Source organism: Schistocerca serialis, chromosome 1 (genome assembly GCF_023864345.2).
Source record: "Schistocerca serialis cubense isolate TAMUIC-IGC-003099 chromosome 1, iqSchSeri2.2, whole genome shotgun sequence".
Lineage (NCBI taxonomy): Eukaryota > Metazoa > Arthropoda > Insecta > Orthoptera > Acrididae > Schistocerca > Schistocerca serialis.
The window spans coordinates 375,763,936-375,786,145 of record NC_064638.1 but is presented as its reverse complement, the minus strand read 5'-3'; the positions used below and the strand labels follow the sequence as shown (position 1 = coordinate 375,786,145).

Here is a 22,210-nt window from a genome sequence, read left to right as displayed (position 1 = left end):
CGTTACCTTCCTTCAATTGGGCCAACTGGCGGTGAATCGAGGAAGTACAGTACATACTGACGAAACTAAAATGAGCTCTAACATGGAAATTAAGCGTTTCCGGACACATGTCCACATAATATCTTTTCTTTATTTGTGTGTGAGGAATGTTTTCTGAAAGTTTGGCCGTACCTTTTTGTAACACCCTGTATACAACGGTGCACTTGAGGAGATAAATTCATACGAACTGACAATTTAAGAAATATTTATTATTCCACAATCACATAAGTGATTTATCTTTACCGTTTTCCACTGTTGCAGCAAGACCATCAGGTGTTTTCCACTGCTGCAGCTAGAGCATCAGGTGATTGGATGTGTCGTTTTGCTTATCACTGTACACTGAGACTGAAACAAATCCGAGGCTGAATGAAGTTATCTGACCTTTATCCCTTCCCTCGTTCTGTCTTTTCTCTACATTGCCCCAGACTAGTGATTAGATTCTGTAATCTTAATGTCACTTAAATCAAGCTTGCACTGTGGCAAGCTCTCGAGACGAAATGGAGGCATTCTGCAGTTAGCTCTTGGTGTCCCTAAGTACAAAACCATGGGCCTTACTTTTACACTGGTGTCCAAAATTAAAGCAACAAACAGCAATTTTGCAAAGTTGCGTTTATTTTGTCACAAAACAGTATAAACAAGTGACAGTAAAGTAGAAACAATGTAAAAAATACAGAACGTAAACAACTGCTACATGCATAAGGACAGACAAAAATGTTCTTTGTTTTTTCCAACTTACGGGATTTAGACACACATTCCGACATCTGGTTAATGTGTTTAGTGTGGAGTGTGACCACCTACGGCAACAGTACAGGTCTGACAACGATGGGGCATACTGCAAATGATGTTATCAAACTCATGTTGATGCAAAACACCCATTCTTTCTGCAGAGCTGCTCGCAAGTCTTGGAGCTAACGTGGTGCAACCCGTGTCCCTAGTGCATCCCAAACTTTCTCTATGGGATTCAAATCAGGAGAACGAGCAGGCCACGCCATGGATGCAAATTCTTTCTTTTCCAATAAAATGTCAACCACTCGTGCTCTATGAGGTCGAGCGTTACCGTCCATCAATACGAAGTCTTGGCCCACAGCACCTCGCAACAACCCCACATGAGGTCCCAAGATCTCGTCACGATACTTGACAGTAATTAAATCTTGCCGATTCAACCGTACAAGTTCATGAAGAGGTGTTAGAATCGTAAACATAATCTCTGCTCACACCATTATGGAACCTACTCAATATCGGCCTATTTCCAGAATGTTTGGATCCTGAATTGTGTTCCACGTTCCCTACAGATTCGAATCCGCCGAGAATCACTCTCCAGACCAAATCGGAACTCACCTGTGGAAAGAACATTGGCCCACTGTTCGACCGTCCAGGTGGCATCTGATGACTCCACTCCAGACGTTCCCTTCTGTGAAGACGCGACAGAGGTACACATACAGCAGGCCTCCGGCGATAAAGGCCACTCTGCAGAAACCTGAACACCGTTTGTCTCAATGCAACACGCCCAGTGGATGCTGCGAGGTCAGATGCCAGCTGGCGTGCAGTACTACGGCGATACCGTAGTCCCCTTACAGCCAAATAACGCTCCTCTCTTTCTCATGTCTCACGTGGTTGGCCCAGGCTCAGGTCTTTGGGATACGGTTCCGGTCTCTATAAAATATCAGCAGAACGATTCGCGTTAAGCCTTCGGGCCATATCAGTTTGCGATGTCCTGCTTCCGTTCTTCTTACATCCCTCCGTCGCAGAGAGTCTGGTAGGCGTCTTCATTATGCCTTAGAGCACCGTCCATGACTATGTACCCAGCGATTATGGGTTTGGACTACCCGGCATACACTGCTTCGTATGATGGATGCTCTGATGTCACCGCTGGCGTGTTTTTTCGTTGACTGGAATGCTATCTTCCGTGCAGAATATGATCGCACGGACTTGACATCTGTTGACAGTTTGTATGATTATATCGTGAATTAGACACGTGGCAGAGAAATAGTGGTTTGTTTGATTTTGGAAACTGGTGTATATAACTACTCTCCGTTAGATACCCGTTCTGGGTGCAGCTGGAGGGTAACAGGTGTGCGCTAGGACGGTGGTTTTTAGGAACAGCAAGGGGAATCCCAAAGACGGCATAGTTATAGTAATTCCCGCAGTATTGGTCGATACTCTCTGCTGTTGACGCGAAGAGAACTGGAAAATAATGATGAGAGGAACCAACCGATTTTTTTCTCTTATTAAGTAGATTTTCGGTTGTTTATTGGTCCCAGTTATAATCGCTTTAAAAAAATAATAAAAAAGAGAACTGACAACCAATAAACAGGGAATGAAAATGGGCAAAAATTCAATTTGCCGTATCAGTGATGCTAAAAATTGCAATTTATAAATAAAAAATTTTAATTGGTAAAATTACCATTGGTTTCAAATACAGTATTAATGAAAACAAAGTGAAGCAAGCACCGCTCGGTGAATAACAGTCTCGAGCAATAGTCACGTGATGCTAGAAGTCGTATAGTATAGTATTATTGATCTACGACGTTTATACACGACAAGGCAAAAGTTTGGATAGTAGATCGATATGAGGCATCATAATGGCGTCCGGTTTGGGGTATCTGTAGTTAAGGGCACAACTTAGCTATGCTAAGAGCGGAGGCCATCTTGAAATCTGTTATCTTGGATTTGGGTTACGTATTTCAAAAGGGTAGCGGGTCATGTGGTACATATTGTGATGTGCCTCTGCCTCAGGAATACTCATGTGGTATGTGTTTTTAAGATATTTTTATTTGTGTTGGACTGAACAGCAGTTAAAGTTTATGTCACTTGCCACAGTCGACATTATAGCATATGCTCAATATGCCTCAATTACGCTGGACACACAAACTGACTCTTTTTTTCGCAGTCCTGCTGCACGCGCTGCAAGATCTGTGGGTCAACAAACGCACATGCCTCCTCAGTACGCTGGCAAAGATGGGCTACATTGTTGGTTTTTACCTCATACACAGCTGATTTCGAATGTCCCCACAGATAAAAGGGAAGAGATGTAAGGTCAGGGGAGTGTGGCGACTATTCGATAGGACCCCTCCTATCGATCCAGTGACCTACAAACTGTTCATCCAGAAACTGACTTCAGCAGCATAGGGGGAGGTGCACCGTCTTGTTGGAAGAATGTTGGAAAATCACCCTACACATTCAACAGCGTTGGAAGCACATAATCACAGAGCATGTGAAGATACCTCTCCCCATTGAAGGTTTCACCGATTAACGCCGGACGTATGATTCTTGTGTCCCAAACCCATACCAAACCATCACTTTTCACCACCAGCACCTTTACAGGGATTCATGCACGAGGGGTTGGTATCTGACCAGTAACGGAGATTCTGTTTGTTTGCTTCTCCTTGCACACAAAAATTATGTTGCACTGATCCAGAGCCCATTCTGCATCCGCCGATCAGGGTCATCCTCCGAGAGATGATGTTGCAACTGTAACTTGTGCAGGTGTCATTGATGGGTATGGAAGACACGCAGAAGTGAACACTGACTGACGCCGGATATTGCTAATTAACTGGCGCTTACTGCGATTGGGACTTTTCACAAACGATGCCACAACTGCCGTTGCAGTTTTCTCATTGGTGACTATTCTTGGACGTCCACCACATGGCTTGTCCACTACAGAACCTGTCGCACGTATTTTTTCCAGTAACTTGGATACTGTCTCAGCACGTCGGGCATCGAAGTCAGCAGCAATCACTCTGGTACTTCGTCCACCACTCACAATCACAATTTTAGAGCGTTTCTACTGTGTGAGTGCCATTGTGACCTGCAAGAATAAACAGATTTGATCACCTCATTGTAATTTCAAAATTTTACAGATCGTAACTCTTAGACAAATAAAGATATCTTAAAACAGATTTCAATTTGTATTCCTGAGAAAGAGGCAGTTCAAAACGAGGTGCCACATGACCGCCTTCCCATTTGAAGCACGTAACCCAAATTCAAGATGGCAGAATTTAAGAGGACCATTGCTGTCTCCATAGCTCCTATAAGTTTGAGACCTTCCAACAGATACTTCATACCAGACGCCATTATGGTCTCTCACACCGCTGCACTGTTCGACTTCTATGGGGCTGTATCCAGACTATACTTAAGACTAGCATATTAGACGGTACTCGGTGCATGCATTCTTTTATCCGTTCGTAGGACAGCCAATTTGAACGTCATTTTCCATGTGCAACCTTATGTTGGTGGAAATGTAACTATAATATTATTGATTTGGTAACACTGATCTCTATTATTAGCCTCTATTATTAGCCTTTGAATGATGAATGTTGCCTTCTTTGGACATGTTCAAAAAAACCATTATGATAGAAAATTTATGTATTTTACAATAGCCGTCCGATATTTTCCAACTGAGCCACCCAGGCAGATCCAAACTCTTGAGAGACTTGCCTCCCTCCCCCCATGAGGCTTGGTCATCGCGGATTGTGCCCCTCCCCCCTCCCCCCTATAGCACCGGAAACTATTTGGTTGTGATAGTTCAGTATTTCTGCCCATAGATGACAGTAAAATACAGATTGTCGTAAAGAGCCTATATCATATGGAGACCATAAAAGGTAATATACACCAACGGCCTTGCCGCAGTGGTAACACCGGTTCCCGTCAGATCACCGAAGTTAAGCGCTGTTGTGCTGGGCTAGCACTTGGATGGGTGACCATCCGGTCTGCCGAGCGCTGTTTTTGCCAGAATTCGCGCGAGAAATAGTCACGTGTGACTGTCAGAAGACATGGATCTGACACTTGCACCACAGCAGAAATTCTAGCTTGTTATTTAGCATGTGGTTACTATACATTTAATGTGGAGTAAATTTCGCATGATGCAGTGTATATTTATTGTAACTTCCCGGAAAGAAATGGGGAGTCGACCAGGAGACAAACGAGTTTCATTTCTGAATTGTTTCAGATGCTCTGAAGTGAATTCAGAGGTTTCTTCTTGGATATTCATTGTTGGAATTAGTAGTCTCTAAGCTTTATATAGTTTTTCCCTTCCCGGCGTAATATATTTTAGATGAGATTTTTACGAATTTAATGACTATGTCTTACATTGATTGGGACAAGCCAGAAAACATAGTTTCGTAATGTTGTTTAAAAACGCTAAAGAGTGAAAGTACAACTATATAGTATCCGTTTTGCTAAAACGAAACTTACGTTATTACAAATACTCGCGTTCTATATGAATAGTTATTAAACATAACAGACAATTGTCAAGATTAATTAATTGACACTTATATTGGATAAATGCAATTCAAATAAAGTAACAAATAATAATACGGGTACAACGAGGATCGAACTACAGAAAGCACTATTTGTAGTCTAGAACGCTACTTACTGATCTGCACGCGATTTTGTGACAAATGAGCGGAATGTTTTGTCGAAATCAGTGCTCAGAAATTTTTGAAGTCGGTTTTTTTATTTCCAAGACAAGTAATGTGTAGACGTGGCAGGCTATAGACTGACACAGTTTGCCAAGAAGATTTGTTCAACAGCTAGATTTTTTTTTATTGTGAATAATGCTGAAGCATCTTAACTACAAAAACGAAAAACATGTGCTAACAACTTGCCTCAGATGTGCTGTGACATGCGTACAAATATGTGAAGTTTGAGGTTAGTCACTCCCTCTTGGCTGGATACTTTAGAATGCAGCAAGAAGGTACAGATTTTAGTCAAGAGTTCGATATTGACAAATTTCTGTTGCGTCTCGTACAAATCGAGGGCATACACTTCGCTTTGCTACAGAACGTGAAACTCCAAGTTGGAAGCACCCGTGAAGAATTGCACGGTCCAACTGATCTATACAGTGGTCTGTAATTTTTATAAGCTGTTCTACTCATTGCTATTCTTGTGGAACGTCAAGGTGCTTTTAAAAGCGAATCATTGCGCTAAGAGACATAATTGTGAAGCATTTGCAGCGTAGGAGAGTCCGCCCACATTTGATGTTTAGAAGAATAAGATATGCTATTAAAAAAGTTGCACAGAGTCAATTTACAGGCCAAACGTGACATCTCACAATAACTACGTTGCCACTTGTATTACATGCAGATGGAAAGCAAGAAAGACTTAACTTAGCATAGATGAAGGTACTTCGTCAGTTTCCCTGTGTTAATTGTATCTCACCTGTTCATTGCAACTACATGCTGCTTTCTTCTATTCTTATTCCGCGGGGATTTGAGCATTCGAAATCCACCTTCGCTTTTGTTGGAATGTCCGTAAGCAGCAAACTGGCAACGTTTCTGAACGTCTGCAGAATGAAATACAGACAGTCAAATACATATGGTACAAATTGTGTCGAGCTTACTTCAAAACCGTACCGGTACTGATTTCATCACAAAATACGTTCTTATCTGACCTTGTATTTAAGGTCGTACGCGTAAACTCTATGCAAAAAGCTGTCTGACTAAAGTTCAAACATCGACAACTAGGTCAATACACAGTAACCCAAGTTCCATGCATCGACATCGGACTCAAACGCGTAAACATGAGTTTTATGCCTACGAACTACGATTTGCAGACAGCATTGGTTTTCTGTTATCATTTGAAGAAAACTGCTGCAAAATCGCATCGAATGTTTGTCGAAGCTCTCGGCGAACATGCTCTTGGGAAAACACAGTGTTTAGAGTGGTTCAAAAATTCAAACGTAGTGATTTTGACGTGAGAAACGACGACCGCGGGAAACCACCGAAAAAGTTCGAAGACAACGAATTGCAGGCCTTATTGGATGAAGATGATACTCAAACTCAACAGGAACTCGCGGAACAATTGAATGTGACGCAAAAAGCCACTTATCTACGGTTGAAAGTTATGAGAAAGGTACAGGAAGTGGGAAAATGGGTTTCTCATGAACTCAGCGAAAGACAGCAAGCAAATCGAAAGACCACTTGTGAAATGCTGCCCGCCAGATGGCAAAAGAAAGTCGTTTCTCTATCGAACAGTGACAGGTGATGAAAAATGGATATGTTTTGAGAATCGTAAGCGTCGTAAATCATGGGTGAAACTAGGAAAACCATAGACATTCATTGCAACACCAAATCGGTTTGGAAAGATGATAAATGTTCTGTGTTTGGTGGGATCAGAAGAGTGTCATCTATTATGAGCTGCTAAAGCCTGGTGAAACCGTTAACATTGATCGCTACCAACAGTAAATGATCGACTTAAATCGAGCATTACGTCAAAAACGACCATATATGGAAAACGGCAACACACAGTCATATTGCTCCATGATAACGCCCCATCACACACAGCAAAACGGGTCAGGAAAACGATCGAGGCGTTCAGTTGGGAAATACTAGGGCACGCAGCTTATTTTTCAGACTTGGCTCCGTCCGATTATCATCTGCCTGCATCACTGGGACACGCTCGCTGAACAGTGCTTCATTTCGTATGAAAATGTACGATAATGTCGCGCTAACTGGTTCGCTTCAAAAGAAGAACTTTTTTTGCGTGGCATTCATAGCCTGCCGGAGAGGTGGGAGAAATGTATAAATAGCAATATAGATTATTTTGAATAAAATATTGTTTATCAGTTTCAAACAACAGACGTCTAATTATTGCAACCAAATTCCCGTTTCATAGTTCTGCACCTGGTACAGAGTGCATAGCAAATAACTCAAATACATTCTAATCGCTTCCAACTTCTGAAAGCATTGCGAACATGCCCCGTGGCGATTCCATATTTTTGTTTCATATAAACAAGCTGGTTTTTTTCGGATATTGTTCTGTGGACATTTATACTAGCCAATAATCCGTTTGTGAATTGCTAGACTGTAAATATATTGCTCGTATTCTACATTATTTAGTTCGCATCCGTTTTTCGTACTTTTTCGCATTTAATAGAGAACTCCATGTCAGCAGCTTTTAACAGGATCAGATTCAACTTCATTACATCTTGTTGTAGAATGTGTATGTATTTCTGCTTTGAATGATATGGCTTCTTGCAATTGAGTATACTTTGTAGTATTCGTGACAGAGTACTTAGTTGTTGTACCAGTTACTATTACTGAGCAAATATATTTTACGTCGAAGTGCACATTTATACTGCCATGAGACTGCACGGCACCGATGTGATGTGAACGTACTTCCTCTGTCCTGAATGCTACTGCATTTAGTTAACTCTAGTTGTACAAAATTCAGTAGTAGATCCAATGATGAAAGCATGGCACTGTGTATTATTTGCTTTCAAGTTTTCATTAGACTGGGAGGCTGACTAAAGTACATTGATTTCTGTTAAAATATATTGTTTTGTAGTACCTGTTACTAACATGTGAACACACCTGGGTAATTACTGTTTTAGTTTTAGCACTCGAAAGGGAGAATATCTTAGACAATAAGAATAAAAAGCATACTCAATTGCAAGAAGCAGCACCATTCAAAGCAGAAATATATAAGCCCTATTCATTCCGTTACAAGATGTAATATACTTAAATACCAATTCTGTCAAAAGCTATAACATGAAGCTCTACATTAAATGCGAGAACGTACGAAAAACGGATGTGAACTAATAGAAAATAGTCCGGCACAACATACAAGCCGTGGATCGATGGTTCAAATCCTACTTTGATCTCCCCTTTATCGTTCAGTTTGGCACACCTCTATCTTTTAAATGTAAAATTTATCAATATATGATAATCCACACGTGTCTAATCATCATATAAAACGAAAAATACACGTCGTCTTGTTTCTAATCTTCTTCACGCAAAATTCCAGTTTTCCGTGTAAATGTAAATTATTAATTAATATTTTATTAAATATTATTAATAAAGGTTGCTTAAATTAAGAAACATAATAAATCAATTTTTAGGACAAAAATGAAAAATCAGTTACTCTTTATTTGGACATTTGTTTTACAACACAGAAGTGGTCTCACACGAACCAGAGTGATAGGCGTCATGGAAACATGGAAAACAATAATCTGCACAGCGTCGAACACGCCATATAGACGTTGCACATTTACAGTTGCCACTATACCACTGCAATACAAACCCAAAAGAACTGATCTAGGGCCACGTTAACGGATTTGTCGCGAGAAATAACAAGGCATTTAAGTTAATATACCTATCCAACTACGTTATATTTTCAAGGTGTTTGAACTGTCAGACGATTTGGAACTAATGCACGAAGCGTTGTCACACGTCACTGCCGAACACTGGCGTGATACAGAACGGCACGTCAAAAAAAGAAGAGACAATATGACGCAGCGATGCCTTCGTGGATCGCTGTAGCAAAAGACAGTTCCAGTGCAGAAATGTATTTTTCAGATATTGGAGGAGCTCAGAGATCACCATACTACTTACTGCACTGCCTTCAGTGGCCTCAGTGTTTAATTATACGATGAAATCCTTGCAATACGGTTTTGTCACACATGTCTCCCGCAGAAAAGCTACCATATGTCAGGGCGGATTAACACATTTGCCGAGAGTAGGCTATTCAAATTTTGTCGCCCCTATCGACCTCTACAATTCGATGCTTCACAATCACATTGATTACGATTTTTTTGTCAGCGAAAACTGTAACTTTAGGATTTGTGCACTATCGTCTTACTTACACCACTTTTTTCCCGTGGTTAGTATAATTGTGAACCAGAAGATCGATGCGTCAGTTCCTAGATTATTTTTACAACACAACGATTTAGTACAGATTGCACGAGAGTTAGTTTTTGAGTATATTTCTGTGCTAACAAAAGCTCTATCATATACTACCAACAATGCACGTTCGGTAAACGCAATTAAATAATTCTGTTGCGCTTACTTACAATTTAAAAGCAATATATTCAATTACCTGGTAACAATCCGGCTGATGATGAAGAAAAAATTCAATTAAATTATAAAAGTTTCGCAGTACCTTCTTGCGCGATTTTCTATTCTCAAAATCATCAATTACATCGTCGTATGAAATCTTGTTCATTAATTCTGACCATAAGCACAAAAGTCCTAAGGCGCTTAGCTTTTCTTTTCTTAAACTACTCTATGTGATCAAAAGTATCCGGACTCCCCAAAATACATACATTTTTCATATTAGGTGCATTGCGCTGCAACCTATTGCCACTTACTCCATATGAGCGACCTCAGTAGCCATTAGATATCGTGAGGGAGCAGAATGTGGCGCTCCGTGGAACTCACGGACTTCGAACGTGGTCAGGTGATTGTGTGTCACTTGTGTCATACGTCTGTCTGCGAGATTTCCACACTCCTAAAGATCCCTAGGTCCACTTTTTCCGAAGTGATAGTGAAGCGGAAACGTGAAAGGACACGTACAGCACAAAATCGTACAGGTCGACCTCGTCTGTTGACTGACAACCAACAGTTGAAAAGGATCGTAATGTGTAATAGGCAGAACATCTATCCAGACCATCACACAGGAATCCCAAACTGCATCAGGATCCTCTGCAAGTACTATGACAGGCGGGAGGTGAGAAAACTTGGATTTCATGGTTGAGGGGTTGCTCATAAGCCACACATCACGCCGGTAAATGCCAAACGACGCCTCGCTTGGTGTAAGGAGCGTTAAGTATTGGACGATTGAACAGTGGAAAAACTTTGTGTGGAGTGACGAACCACGGTAAACAATGTGGCGATCCGATGGCAGGGTGTGGGTATGGCGAATGCCCGGTGAACATCATCTGCCAGCGTGTGTAGCGCCAAAAGTAAAATTCGGAGGCGGTGGTGTTATGGTGTGGTCGTGTTTTTCATGGAGGGGCTTGCACCCCTTGTTTTTTTGTGTGGCGCTATCACAGCACGGGCATATATAGATATTTTAAGCACCTTCTTGTTTCCTGTTGTTGAAGAGCAGTTCGGGGATGGCGATTGCATCTTTCAACACGATCGACCACCTCTTCATAATGCACGTCCTGTGGCGGAGTGGTTACACATCAATAACATCACTGTAACGGACTGGCCTGCAGAGATCCCTGACCTCAATCCTATAGAACACCTCTGGGATGTTTTGGAACGGCGATTTCGTGCCAGGCCTCACCGACCGACATCGATCTCTCTCCTCAGTGCAGCATTCCGTGAACACTGGGCTGCCATTCCCCAGAAATCTCCAGCACCTAATTAAATGTATGCCTGCGAGAGTGGAAGCTGTAATTGAAGGCTAAGGATGGGCCAACACCAGACTGAATATCAGCATTACCGATGGAGGGCGCCACGAACTTGTAAGGCATTTTCAGCCAGGTGCCCACATGGTTTTCATCACATAGTGTAGATCATGGAACATTTTTCACTCTTTTTAAGTAAGAAAAGCTTCTCTCATCTGTACAATTCGTCACTGGTGTTCATGGAGCCATGCGAACTGTTGTATCCAAGTTTGGATAAACGTTTTGCAGGTTCTGTTTTCGCGGGGACAAAGATAGACTATTCAATGATCCAGAATCTGATTTTACGAAAATTCTATCAGAAGAAAGGTGGCATGGAAAATGTACGCATTCTTGAACTTAGACAGTTACTAAATCATTAAGATTCTTCCAAGAAAAGTGCTTTTTCCATAAGGGTTGATGATGAAAATCAAGTCATTTTGGTCAGAAATGAAAACTTGTCATTGAACCTGTTATAGGGCTCCTGCCGTTTTTATTAATATGGATGCGAGTCTTATCAATGAGGAAGATAAATGTGTTAACCCTGATAGTATCATTCGCAATCATTCATATTTCTTCATTGGTTGTTTCATTGTAGATTTCCTTTCTTTTCAGTTGTCTTTTCCCCATGTCTATTGTATACTGCTTCGACACGCATAATTCCGTCACCTTTACTTCGAAATACTTAAAATTTTCTCTTTCAGCCACGAAAAACTTGCAAAGAGATTCGTAAAGATCGGCAACAGTGATCAAATCTACGGTAGACGCCTGAATTTGAATATTCGCTTTGTTTATTTTTTCCAAAAAAAGAAAACATTCCACACGACAACCATTATCGCCGCTCCCAGTTTTTCTAAATTCAAAAGTGGGTCCGTTTCGCGCTACAGGCTTTCCAGTACAGTCATCCTTAATTGATTCCAGAGTTTTAAGGACTCGTGCCGTGAATCTCTCAAACTTCTATAGGGTGCGGCAGAACCAACTAAGCAGTTTTAGGGAGCAGTAAAAAGTAAATCTGGGTGTATAGAAAAAAATGTTTTTGTTTTCTAAATTAGTGCAATATACCATTTTACATTCATTTAGTTTTGAAAGTTATGTCCTCAAGGTGACAGCCGTTAGCATCAATACATTGTTGTAGACGATCCCTGAAGTTTGGAGCAGCTCTTGCACACATATTGCAAAGTATGGAATTCATTTCGTCAATAATCCGCTCTTTTAACTCTGGTTGGGTGTGAGGGTAGCTTTTGAAAACCTTTTCCTTCAGATATCCCAAAAGAAAGTAGTCACAAATGCTCAAATCTGGTGACCGCGCTGGCCACCCGACATCACCCCTCAAAGAGACGAGGTGTCCCGGAAACATTTCTCTCAAAACATTAAGTGAAATTAGAGATGTGTGAGCAGTAGCTCCATCCTTTTGGAACCACAAGTCCTCCAGTCCATGTTCTTCAACAATCTCGTCCATTATGGGTTGCAGAAAATTTTGCAACGTACACATTTTTCACAACGCTGACGCCATGATTCCATGGCAGCGGCGAAGGCTTCTTTAGGAGTCTGTTTTGACCACTGGAAAATCGCTAAGACAATAGCAGCACGGCTGGTGAATGTGCGGCCACGGAGAGTGTCTTTCATTGTTGGAAAAAGCCAAACGTCACTAGGAGCCAGGTCAGGTGAGTAGGTAGCATGAGAAATCACTTCAAAGTTGTTATCACGAAGAAACTGTTGCGTAACGTTAGCTCGATGTGCGGGTGCGTTGTCTTGGTGAAACAGCACACGTGCAGCCCTTTCTGGACGTTTTTGTTGCAGTGCAGAAAGGAATTTGTTCTTCAAAACATTTTCGTAGGATGCACCAGTTACCGTAGTGCCCTTTGGAACGCAATGGGTAAGGATTATGTCCTCGCTGTCCCAGAACATGGACACCATCATTTTTTCAGCACTGGCGGTTACCCGAAACTTTTTTGGTGGCGGTGAATCTGTGTGCTTCCATTGAGCTGACTGGTGCTTTGTTTCTGGATTGAAAAAATGGCATCCACGTCTCATCCATTGTCACAACTGACGAAAAGAAAGTCCCATTCATGCTGTCATTGTGCGTCAACATTGCTTGGCAACATTCCACACGGGCAGCCGTGTGGTCATCCATCAGCATTCGTGGCACCCACCTGGATGACACTTTTCGCATTTTCAGGTCGTCATGCAGGATTGTGTGCACAGAACCCACAGAAATGCCAACTCTGGAGGCGATCTGTTCAACAGTCATTCAGCGACCCCCCAAAACAATTCTCTCCACTTTCTCGATCATGTCGTCAGACCGGCTTGTGCGAGCCCGAGGTTGTTTCGGTTTGTTGTCACACAATGTTCTGCCTTCATTAAAGTGTCGCACCCACGAACGCACTTTCGACACATCCATAACTCCATCACCACGTCTCCTTCAACTGTCGATGAATTTCAATTGGTTTCACACCACGCAAATTCAGAAAAGGAATGATAGCACGCTGTTTAAGTAAGGAAAACGTCGCCATTTTAAGTTTTTAAAACAGTTCTCATTCTCGCCGCTGGCGGTAAAATTCCATCTGCCGTACGGTGCCGCCATCTCTGGGACGTATTGACAATGAACGCGGCCTCATTTTAAAACAATGCTCATGTTTCTATCTCTTTCCAGTCCGGAGAAAAAAAAATCGGAGGCCTTAGAACTTGAATGCACCTCGTACATTCATCCTCTCTAACTCACCAACATGTCAGATTTACTGTCTTTAGCGGTTTCCATTTCTCGATTTCAGTCATTAATTCTTGGTACAGTTGTGTCGAACTTATAAAAAAAATTCTTGATGCAAGATTCAGCAGTCGTACTTGCTACTAAGTTTAAAGAGTGGACAGGGCAAGAAACGACAAAAACAAATGGTGTCTGGTTTTGAATTTTAGCCTGCAAGCCATTGTACAGGCCAGACATGTTCGCAGCATTATTATATGATTGTCCACGACAGTCTTCAGCATTTATGCCCAGTGTTTCGAGTTCCGAAATAATGGCAGAAAACATTTCTTCAGCATTATGTCCCACTGAGGGCATAAACTTGAGAAATCTTTCACACGGTTCGCCTGGTTCCAAAGCGTATCTGATGTGTGGGTAAGTTGGTCAATATATGCTATATCTGGTGCTGAATTTATGATTAAGAGAAAATATTTCGTTCTTCTTATCTCGTCTCCAATCTGTTTTAAGGCTTTGTGACCTATCAAGAGAATAAACTCATCGCAAACGCTCGTTGTAAGTAACTAATGCTTCCAGATCCTTAATCCCAAATCCTTGTTGGCTAAAAAACGATCTAATTCAGCTAATAGTTCCAAAATTATACAACAATTTCCATTGTGTGGATCAACGAACTTTTCATTTTTTTTTCCTCCGAAAGCGAGGCGTCTTGAACACAGTCGTTTCACTACGGCAACAAACCTCTTCAGAACGTTTCTCCAATAAGTAATTTCTTCATCAATCTGGACATGCAGTAAATTGTCAAGTCGGCCATCAATATCACTTCAAACTTTTAAACTAAGGATAGTAGGTTAATTACGCACAGAGTTTTCACGCAATGCTACTTGGTGTTCTGCATTTTTTTCAGTCATTAAATCCTTTGTTCTCAAACTGAGTCTTATTCTCCAATGGGCTGAATGCCAAACAGGGCCCACAGTACACAAATCTTTTACATTCAGAATAAATCAGCCAATTTCGGTCATTGATTTCATTACTTTTCATTTTTCTCTGGAAGATACTCAGTGGCAAGAAATGAGGCTATTCGCGCATTTTTTTCACCTTCAGAGAAATCACAAGACTAGTCTTGATCGAAGCCGTACCTTGCGATAATCTCCCTCAAGGTATCGTTGGTTTCCCATAAAGCAGGAGCTTTGTTTAGATTTAATGTTATTTGCACTTGGTCGTTACTTAACGTCTGCTTCTGAGACGCACCTTCAGTTGTTGTATTTATTGATGATTCCTCTAGTGCCTCTTCGTCAAAAATATAAATATTCATTTTTTCAAAAGTAGGTTGTTCAACAGATGACTGTTGTTGTTGTGGGCTGCGGAGTACAAATCCGTTTCATCTTTTCCAGATTATATTGTATCAGTGGACGTTACTGAAGTTCTTGGTCGTTCAGCACTACTTCCGCCTCCACTTTTAAAAACTGTCAATTTGTATCGTTTCGCAGATAATCTCTTCTTGTTCTTCTTATTTCATTTTGGCCTTCTTTTTATCCTCAGCTCCACTAAGTCACTTCCTTCCACCACTCATTTTAGCAGTTTTTTTAAATCCAGGAACTGAAATAAAAAGATTACAATGGCTGTATTATTTGTCTTACCTAATTAGCAGTATCCTTTGTTCAGGCATTGAATAATTGCTTAACGTAAGTGCAAGAAATTTATTTAAGTATGATACAACGAAAAAATAAAAATTTATTTGGGTAGTTTCGGAAACAGCTATTTATCAAGTTAAGTTACGTCTTACTGATTCGTTACGTATGATTTCTTGTAATATATTATGATTACTTTCCTACTATAAGCTTGCACGCACCGGTGATGTTATGTTATGAAATTATTCATGTAAGTCACGAAACACACTGAAAAATTGCAGCAAACGACCAGAAAAGTGTGCCAGAGAAATACTCGTACTTATTATTATTTGGATACGATAACTTGATTGCGTTTGTGCTGGCACAAGCAGAGAAAATGTGCACTGGTTGAGAGATATTCACTTGTCTCCGTGCGCTGCCAACGTTAAGCTGCTCGTAGATGTGAAGTGGTAGTGTATACATTGTTAAGGGTAATGGTGGTAGTATTCTTGCAAGCAGCAGACGCTGCCTTGCACTTACCACCTCTCAGCTGTACAGCTGTAATGTTGGGGCTAGGCCATTCCCAGCAGCCACCACGCGAATCGTCAAGTTACCGTGGCCAGATGGTATTGGAAATTAAAGGACGCAATCAACCGAGGCGGCTTTTCTTTCATTTTTGAAGTAAATATAGGGCGGGACTTGCCCGTTAGTATCGCCGTTCTATATGAGCCGCTGAGAACCAAAGTGGCGTAAGTGAAAAAATTTTAGTTTTTGAGCCATACCACTCAGTTTACTCACAGTGCACGGAAATTTGTTGTGGAGAAGTGTTATAACGATAACTCCCACAGGAACCACTTGGAGCTCCAAATGGATTCTTCCTCTCATAGTCATGTTGTTCTTTGTTGTTTTGCGTGTTTATTTACGCTCTAAAATCAAAAAGGTATTGTAGCAGTGCTATAACTATTAGCATTTTTTCTTTCTTTAGATTTGTTATATACAGATCTCATTAAAGCAGAAATTGTCTTTGTAAGGGAAGTTTACTCTCCATTTTGAAGTCTAGGATAAAGCCTACACGAATCAAGTAGCGATGTCTCACATTAAATACTGAAACCATAAAGTTCATCCCTCTCAACAATGCTGTCCGTCTTATCACCGAGGACATGATGACACTTCTCCCTTACATCCCTCCGATGCATCATGCTGTCTTCAACCAGCTGACAACTGCAAGTTCGGTTGAGGTATCTGACATGTTGACCCTTTGGCAGAAGAAGATGATGTGGACGATGAAATCGAGTAAACAGATATGCTCAGTTATAAAGCCTCTTGATATATCAACACGACAAGAATTACATTTTAAGAAATTTCGGCATTTCGAAACAACAATTTATGTATGATCCGTAGATGAACGCACTGCTGAACTATTAGAGAGCTCGGTAGCTAGCATTCCAGTAATTAACAACAATAAAACAATTATTTTAACTCAATTTGTGAGAGAAAAGTGCATAATGGGAGCAGTAAGTGCAGACTCACATTTACTGTATCACATTGTGTTTATATTTTATAGACAAACTGTATTTATGGGGATTAAAAGACAGCGTATTCCTTCTCAGGTATTCACCTTCACCAAAAACAGTTATAAGGGGAGTGGTAAAACTCTTGATTTATACCACTTTACTTCTGAGAGGAAAAGTGGTACTCCAACTACAAATTTATTGCGCTTGTAACAGTACACATTTCGCAAAATGTGTTGTAACATCTAGCAAAATACGTACCGGCAGTGCTGTATGTGCGAAATGAACAGCATAATTAGTCAAGACACTAGGTTGATAGTGGACTGTGCAAATGCATAACGCTAACAAATAGAGGAGAACAGTAGTTATTATATGACCACTCAGTAAGGTTCTGTTCGGCAAAATGTAGTGACCAAAAACCGATTTTAGCAATTTTATTGACAAAACTTTCGTAAATGTAGTGAATATTACTGAAAGCAGTTCTGTGATATGGGAAAACCCTTGATTGGATACAAATATCGGTAACGGGTTTATATAGAAAAGTCACATTTCGTGCCACTGTGGCACAACAAACTTTACTAAAAATATTCGTTTTAGAGAGATCTTTGCTGCAGTCTGTTATTGAAATTACTTATTTTCTTAATACGCTTGTATGAATACAAAAAACTTCGGTCAGTCAATCACAGCACAGGACATAATGTATAGTCAACCAGTCGTACTAGACCTCGGGCAAAGCAGAAAATCAGTCTGCCACCACAACAGGGCCACCACTGCGCCCCCCCCCCCTTTTCCCCCTTCCCCCATTCGTTGGTGGTGTGGTGGTGAAACCAAACTGTCACCCGGTTCTAGGCGCTACAGTCTGGAGCCGCATGACCACTACGGTCGCAGGTTCGAATCCAGCCTCGGGCATGGATGTGTATGATGTCCTTAGGTTAGTTAGTTTTAAGTAGTTCTAAGTTCTAGGGGACTGATGACCTTAGAAATTAAGTCCCATAGTGCTCAGAGCCATTTGAATGATTTGAACCAAACTGTAACCTTCCAACCAAACCTAGGCCTTGGGCTTAGCCACAGATCAGTCTGTCATCACAACCAGGTTTCTTTCAGAAACAGCTAAATATGTGTGACAAGGAAGAATATATACTATGATTGGCTGACGAGATCACATGCCCTATGCTCCGATCATCTGATAGAAAGAAGGTGATTAGAGGAATCGCCTTAGAAGCAAATCGAAAAGCTGCCATTCGAATTCAGTGCCTGCAATGATAACTTGCCATATTTTGTGCTTTTCGTATTTATACTTGTGTATTACAAAAATATGCAGTTTCAGTGATATACCATGTTAAAGAGCTCTTTAAAATGCATCATTTTTTGTGTAGTTTGTTGTGTTGGAGCAGTAGGAAGTGCGCCCTTACCTTAGTATCAACCTCTCAGCAATTCCTCTATTCAGTTACTGGTTATCTTAATTCATCTCATTACTTGTTATTATATCTCTGTTTTGGAAGTGTTCCTTAAGACCTTTAAGGATGTTTTCTCCTGCCCAGCATTTCTTACTAGTACTTTGATTCTGATACCATTTTAATATCTGTTTTGCAGAATGGACTAAATGCTCTCCACTTAGCAGCAAAAGATGGCCATTTGGAAATTGTGTCAGAGCTACTCAAACGAGGAGCAACTGTTGATGCAGCCACGAAGAAAGGCAACACAGCTCTTCATATCGCATCACTTGGTAAATGTTACGTTGCTCTTAATGAATTAAAATATTCACTCATTGAATAAATTTAACCTTAAAACATTGAGTTACATTTAGTCTAGAATTTGTAATGTTTTCATATGATCAATTTACCATTTTCATAATTACTAAGAGAGAGTAAATATTCCTATCGTATATCTGCACTCTTCACCCTCATACAGTATGTGACATAGGGTACTTAGTGAGCCATAATTATTTTGCCTCCTATCGTGGATGTTGTGTGATTAAAACACCTGTTGGTACAGCTCTCTGTAACCACAGTTACTGTGATTGTACCATCAATATCATGAGATGTATGTTGGGGAAGTAATGTTTCATGCTTTACCTTGGAACATCCCACTTAGAGTGTTAAGAATAAGACTGTATATGATACACTGTCTTTCCTGTAGTATCTATCTCTAATTACCTTGATGTTGATGGGATGTTAAACCCTACTCACCCTTCAACAGTGGAAAATCCAGAATGGGATGTAACAATATTATGAAAAGGGTAGTTGCTACCCACCATATAGCGGAGATTGTGAGTTGCAGATAGGCGCAACAAAAGGACTGTCAGAAAATGAGCTTTCAGCCAAAAAGGCCTTTGTTGGAGGTAGAATGTACAAACACACACACACACACACACACACACACTCTCTGAATTTGAAGTGGAGCATTTGTAAAAAAGTAAATAAAAAATAGAGATATCTTGTGAAACAATAAGAAAATGCTTGTGAAAGTTGACAGCATGTGAAATTGTAAGGCACTGCTGTATGTTTAGATGCTCTCAAAGGGGGAGAATGGAACAAGAGAAGGCGGTTGTAGTAGCATGGTTTTGCGGTAGCATAGGTGTGTCAGCTGTACTTCATCTGTGGACCAAAATGCATCAGTAAAATAGAGGTGGGAAAAAATGAAGAGTTTCAAGGTAGAAAGTTTCTCATCTTTTAGGAATCAGGACTTTCTCAAACTCTGTGTGGAGTGCAACACAGCTCTTGACGCAGTTATAGAATTACAGATTCAGCAGTCTGTGTTCATGGCTGCAAAATAATGTGTCAAACTGGGAAACAACGACCATCTAAGTTCTGTCCTAGGTTGTTAAGAGTTCTTTGTACTATCCAATTTGAGGATGATTTGGGAGGTTTCCCCCAATGATCTCTTTGAATGCTTACCCGGGTAACACTACACACAAATGTCTCTAAAAATGTAGCTTTGGAAAACAATTATTTAAACTTAAATTATGTAAAACAACTATGAAAAAAACTCATTATGTTGATTGATGTGATGTGTGAAGTTTTGTCTTGAAATATAATTTCATGTTGTTGATTTTAATGTGAGTTGCAGATAGGCACAACAAAAGGACTGTCAGAAAATCAGCTTTCAGCCAAAAAGGCCTTTGTTGGAGATAGAACGTACAAAAACACACACACACACACATTCTCACGCAAATGCAACTCACACACCAGTGTGTGTGTGTGTGTGTGTGTGTGTGTGTGCGTGTTCTATCAGCCTTTTTGGCTGAAATTCAAAAATATGTACTTTGATTATATCAGCGAAGTACCTTTTATATAGCAAAGTAATCTCCCTTCAAAAAATGTTGAGAGTTAAAACTATCAGTTATTTGATGTACAATATCTTTTAGTATACTTTCTGTCCAAATTTAGTTCCCAAATTCACAGAATCAGTTATATGAAAACTGGAAATTTCCAAATCCTGCCACCTCATGGATAATTCTGTTTGGAGCCTGATGGCTGTAAGAATGTATTGTAACAGCAAGAGAAAGAAAAGAGTTAAGAGTTCGTATAATATATGCAAGACACTCTGGAAAAGTGTGAGACCCCAGATTTAAAGTGGGTGTTAGCCTTTCAGCACTTTTTTCAACCAATCTTTGCTTTGTGAGCAGAAGAGTTGATGGTTTGTCAGTGAATGTTCATTATGAAGCTCCCTTACTTTCTTTTGTTGGAAATATAATATAATTAATGTAATGAAGTGGCTCAGGATGAAGAGGCACTTGTGTGTTTGGGGTGGAATGTGGTGGTGAATTGTGGTGAGGGTGCAGGGTAATCATAGCTCAGGAAAACAATATCAAAAAGTAAAATATTTTGTTGACATTCGAGCTATTATACTAATAATACTGCAGCATAGTGGCCATGCCCCCTTTAGCACCTAGCACGATGGAGTCGTGGTGCGCTGTGACAGCCAGTTGTTGACCTAGGAGTAGGCCAGCACATCTGCACCCAGGAATGCTGACACCCAGAAGATCGCTCAACAGTGCACATTCCTCTTAGATGTAGCATGGCTACTTGTGGCAGCAATGCAGAAGCCTGCCTGAAATCTCATAGGGGATTACAGCCGCCACAAGAGGAACTCTCACCTGCGAGCGAAGGTGCGAGATGCCAAGCCAGCCCCACCAGCGTAGGAGGGCGGCGGCTGTACTTTATCCGGTCATGATCTACTTGCTGCCCCCTAGGACAGGAATCTGGCTACTGCTGGAGTGAGCCTGGAGGTGGTTCACTGGTAGAAAGGTGCCAAGTTCTGGGAAGAGGACTTGGTGTTGGATGATGATTCGGTGGTTGCAGAGGTCCAAACTCTTGGTGGCTGTTTCCTGGCCATAGCCATCTGGCATCTGTTGTACTCTTCCCATCATAGTAGATGCTGTTTGACTGCAGATATCTCTGCTAGTGTAGATGGTTATTTACAGTGATTAGAAGCTCATTTTTTGTGATAATGTTTTATTTGTTATACCTGTCCACCATCCAAAACTTGGTCTGCAAGGAGAATGGAATTTTCTTTTAAACATATATTTTCCATTCAGATCCATCCATTCTCATTACTATTATTCTTATTTGTTTGTTTCAGCTGGGCAGGAAGAGGTAGTGAAACTGCTGGTTAAGAGTGGAGCTGCAGTCAATGCACAGTCGCAGAATGGCTTCACTCCATTGTACATGGCTGCTCAAGAAAATCATGATGGTGTTGTAAAATTCCTTCTAAGCAAAGGAGCCAACCAGAGTCTTGCCACAGAGGTATTTAGCCACAAAAAATACGTATTTTACTTTATTATTATGAGTAATTAATTCTGTACTATTCAAAAGGAAAACAGAAAACAGCTTCATTATTAGCCAGGTGACAACCACTGCTGAATTAATGTCTTCAGTTACATGTGTAGGTGATTCTCCAACCTGCTTTCTAATGCCACCTAACCACTTTCCACTAGCCCATCTACTCTGTCTTTTCTTATCTCTTGAAATCCATCAAAGAACTTCCTTGGTCTATTGACCATTCAATATTGACTGTGTAGTCCACTCACCTTCATTTAATTTTTACAACAATCATAAGTACATCTTCCACTGCAGTTTATTGTCTTATACATTTGTTTGTTTTCCTGTTTCTTGTTGTAATTGTCAGAGTGCATCTCTCTATTGCTTGCTGCTCAGCCCTTCAATTTTTGAATGTTTTTCACATCAAAAGGCGATTGTCACTGCTGTAAATCAAAGTTTGTGATACACACTGTTTGTAAACT

At 40.7% G+C, this 22,210-nt stretch overlaps 1 protein-coding gene and 1 pseudogene across 1 annotated transcript in view; both read left to right on the top strand.

Annotated features, from left to right (window-relative positions):
• The window catches only part of LOC126474384 (ankyrin-3-like), a 186,811-nt gene that overhangs the window by 12,414 nt on the left and 152,187 nt on the right, over positions 1 to 22,210 (top strand). The window contains exons 3-4 of the mRNA XM_050101887.1: positions 18,559 to 18,691; positions 21,550 to 21,713. Of these exons, the coding sequence (XP_049957844.1) occupies positions 18,559 to 18,691; positions 21,550 to 21,713 (297 nt within the window). The remainder of the gene's footprint in view (positions 1 to 18,558; positions 18,692 to 21,549; positions 21,714 to 22,210) is intronic.
• On the top strand, positions 4,650 to 4,767 carry LOC126424825 (5S ribosomal RNA; annotated as a pseudogene).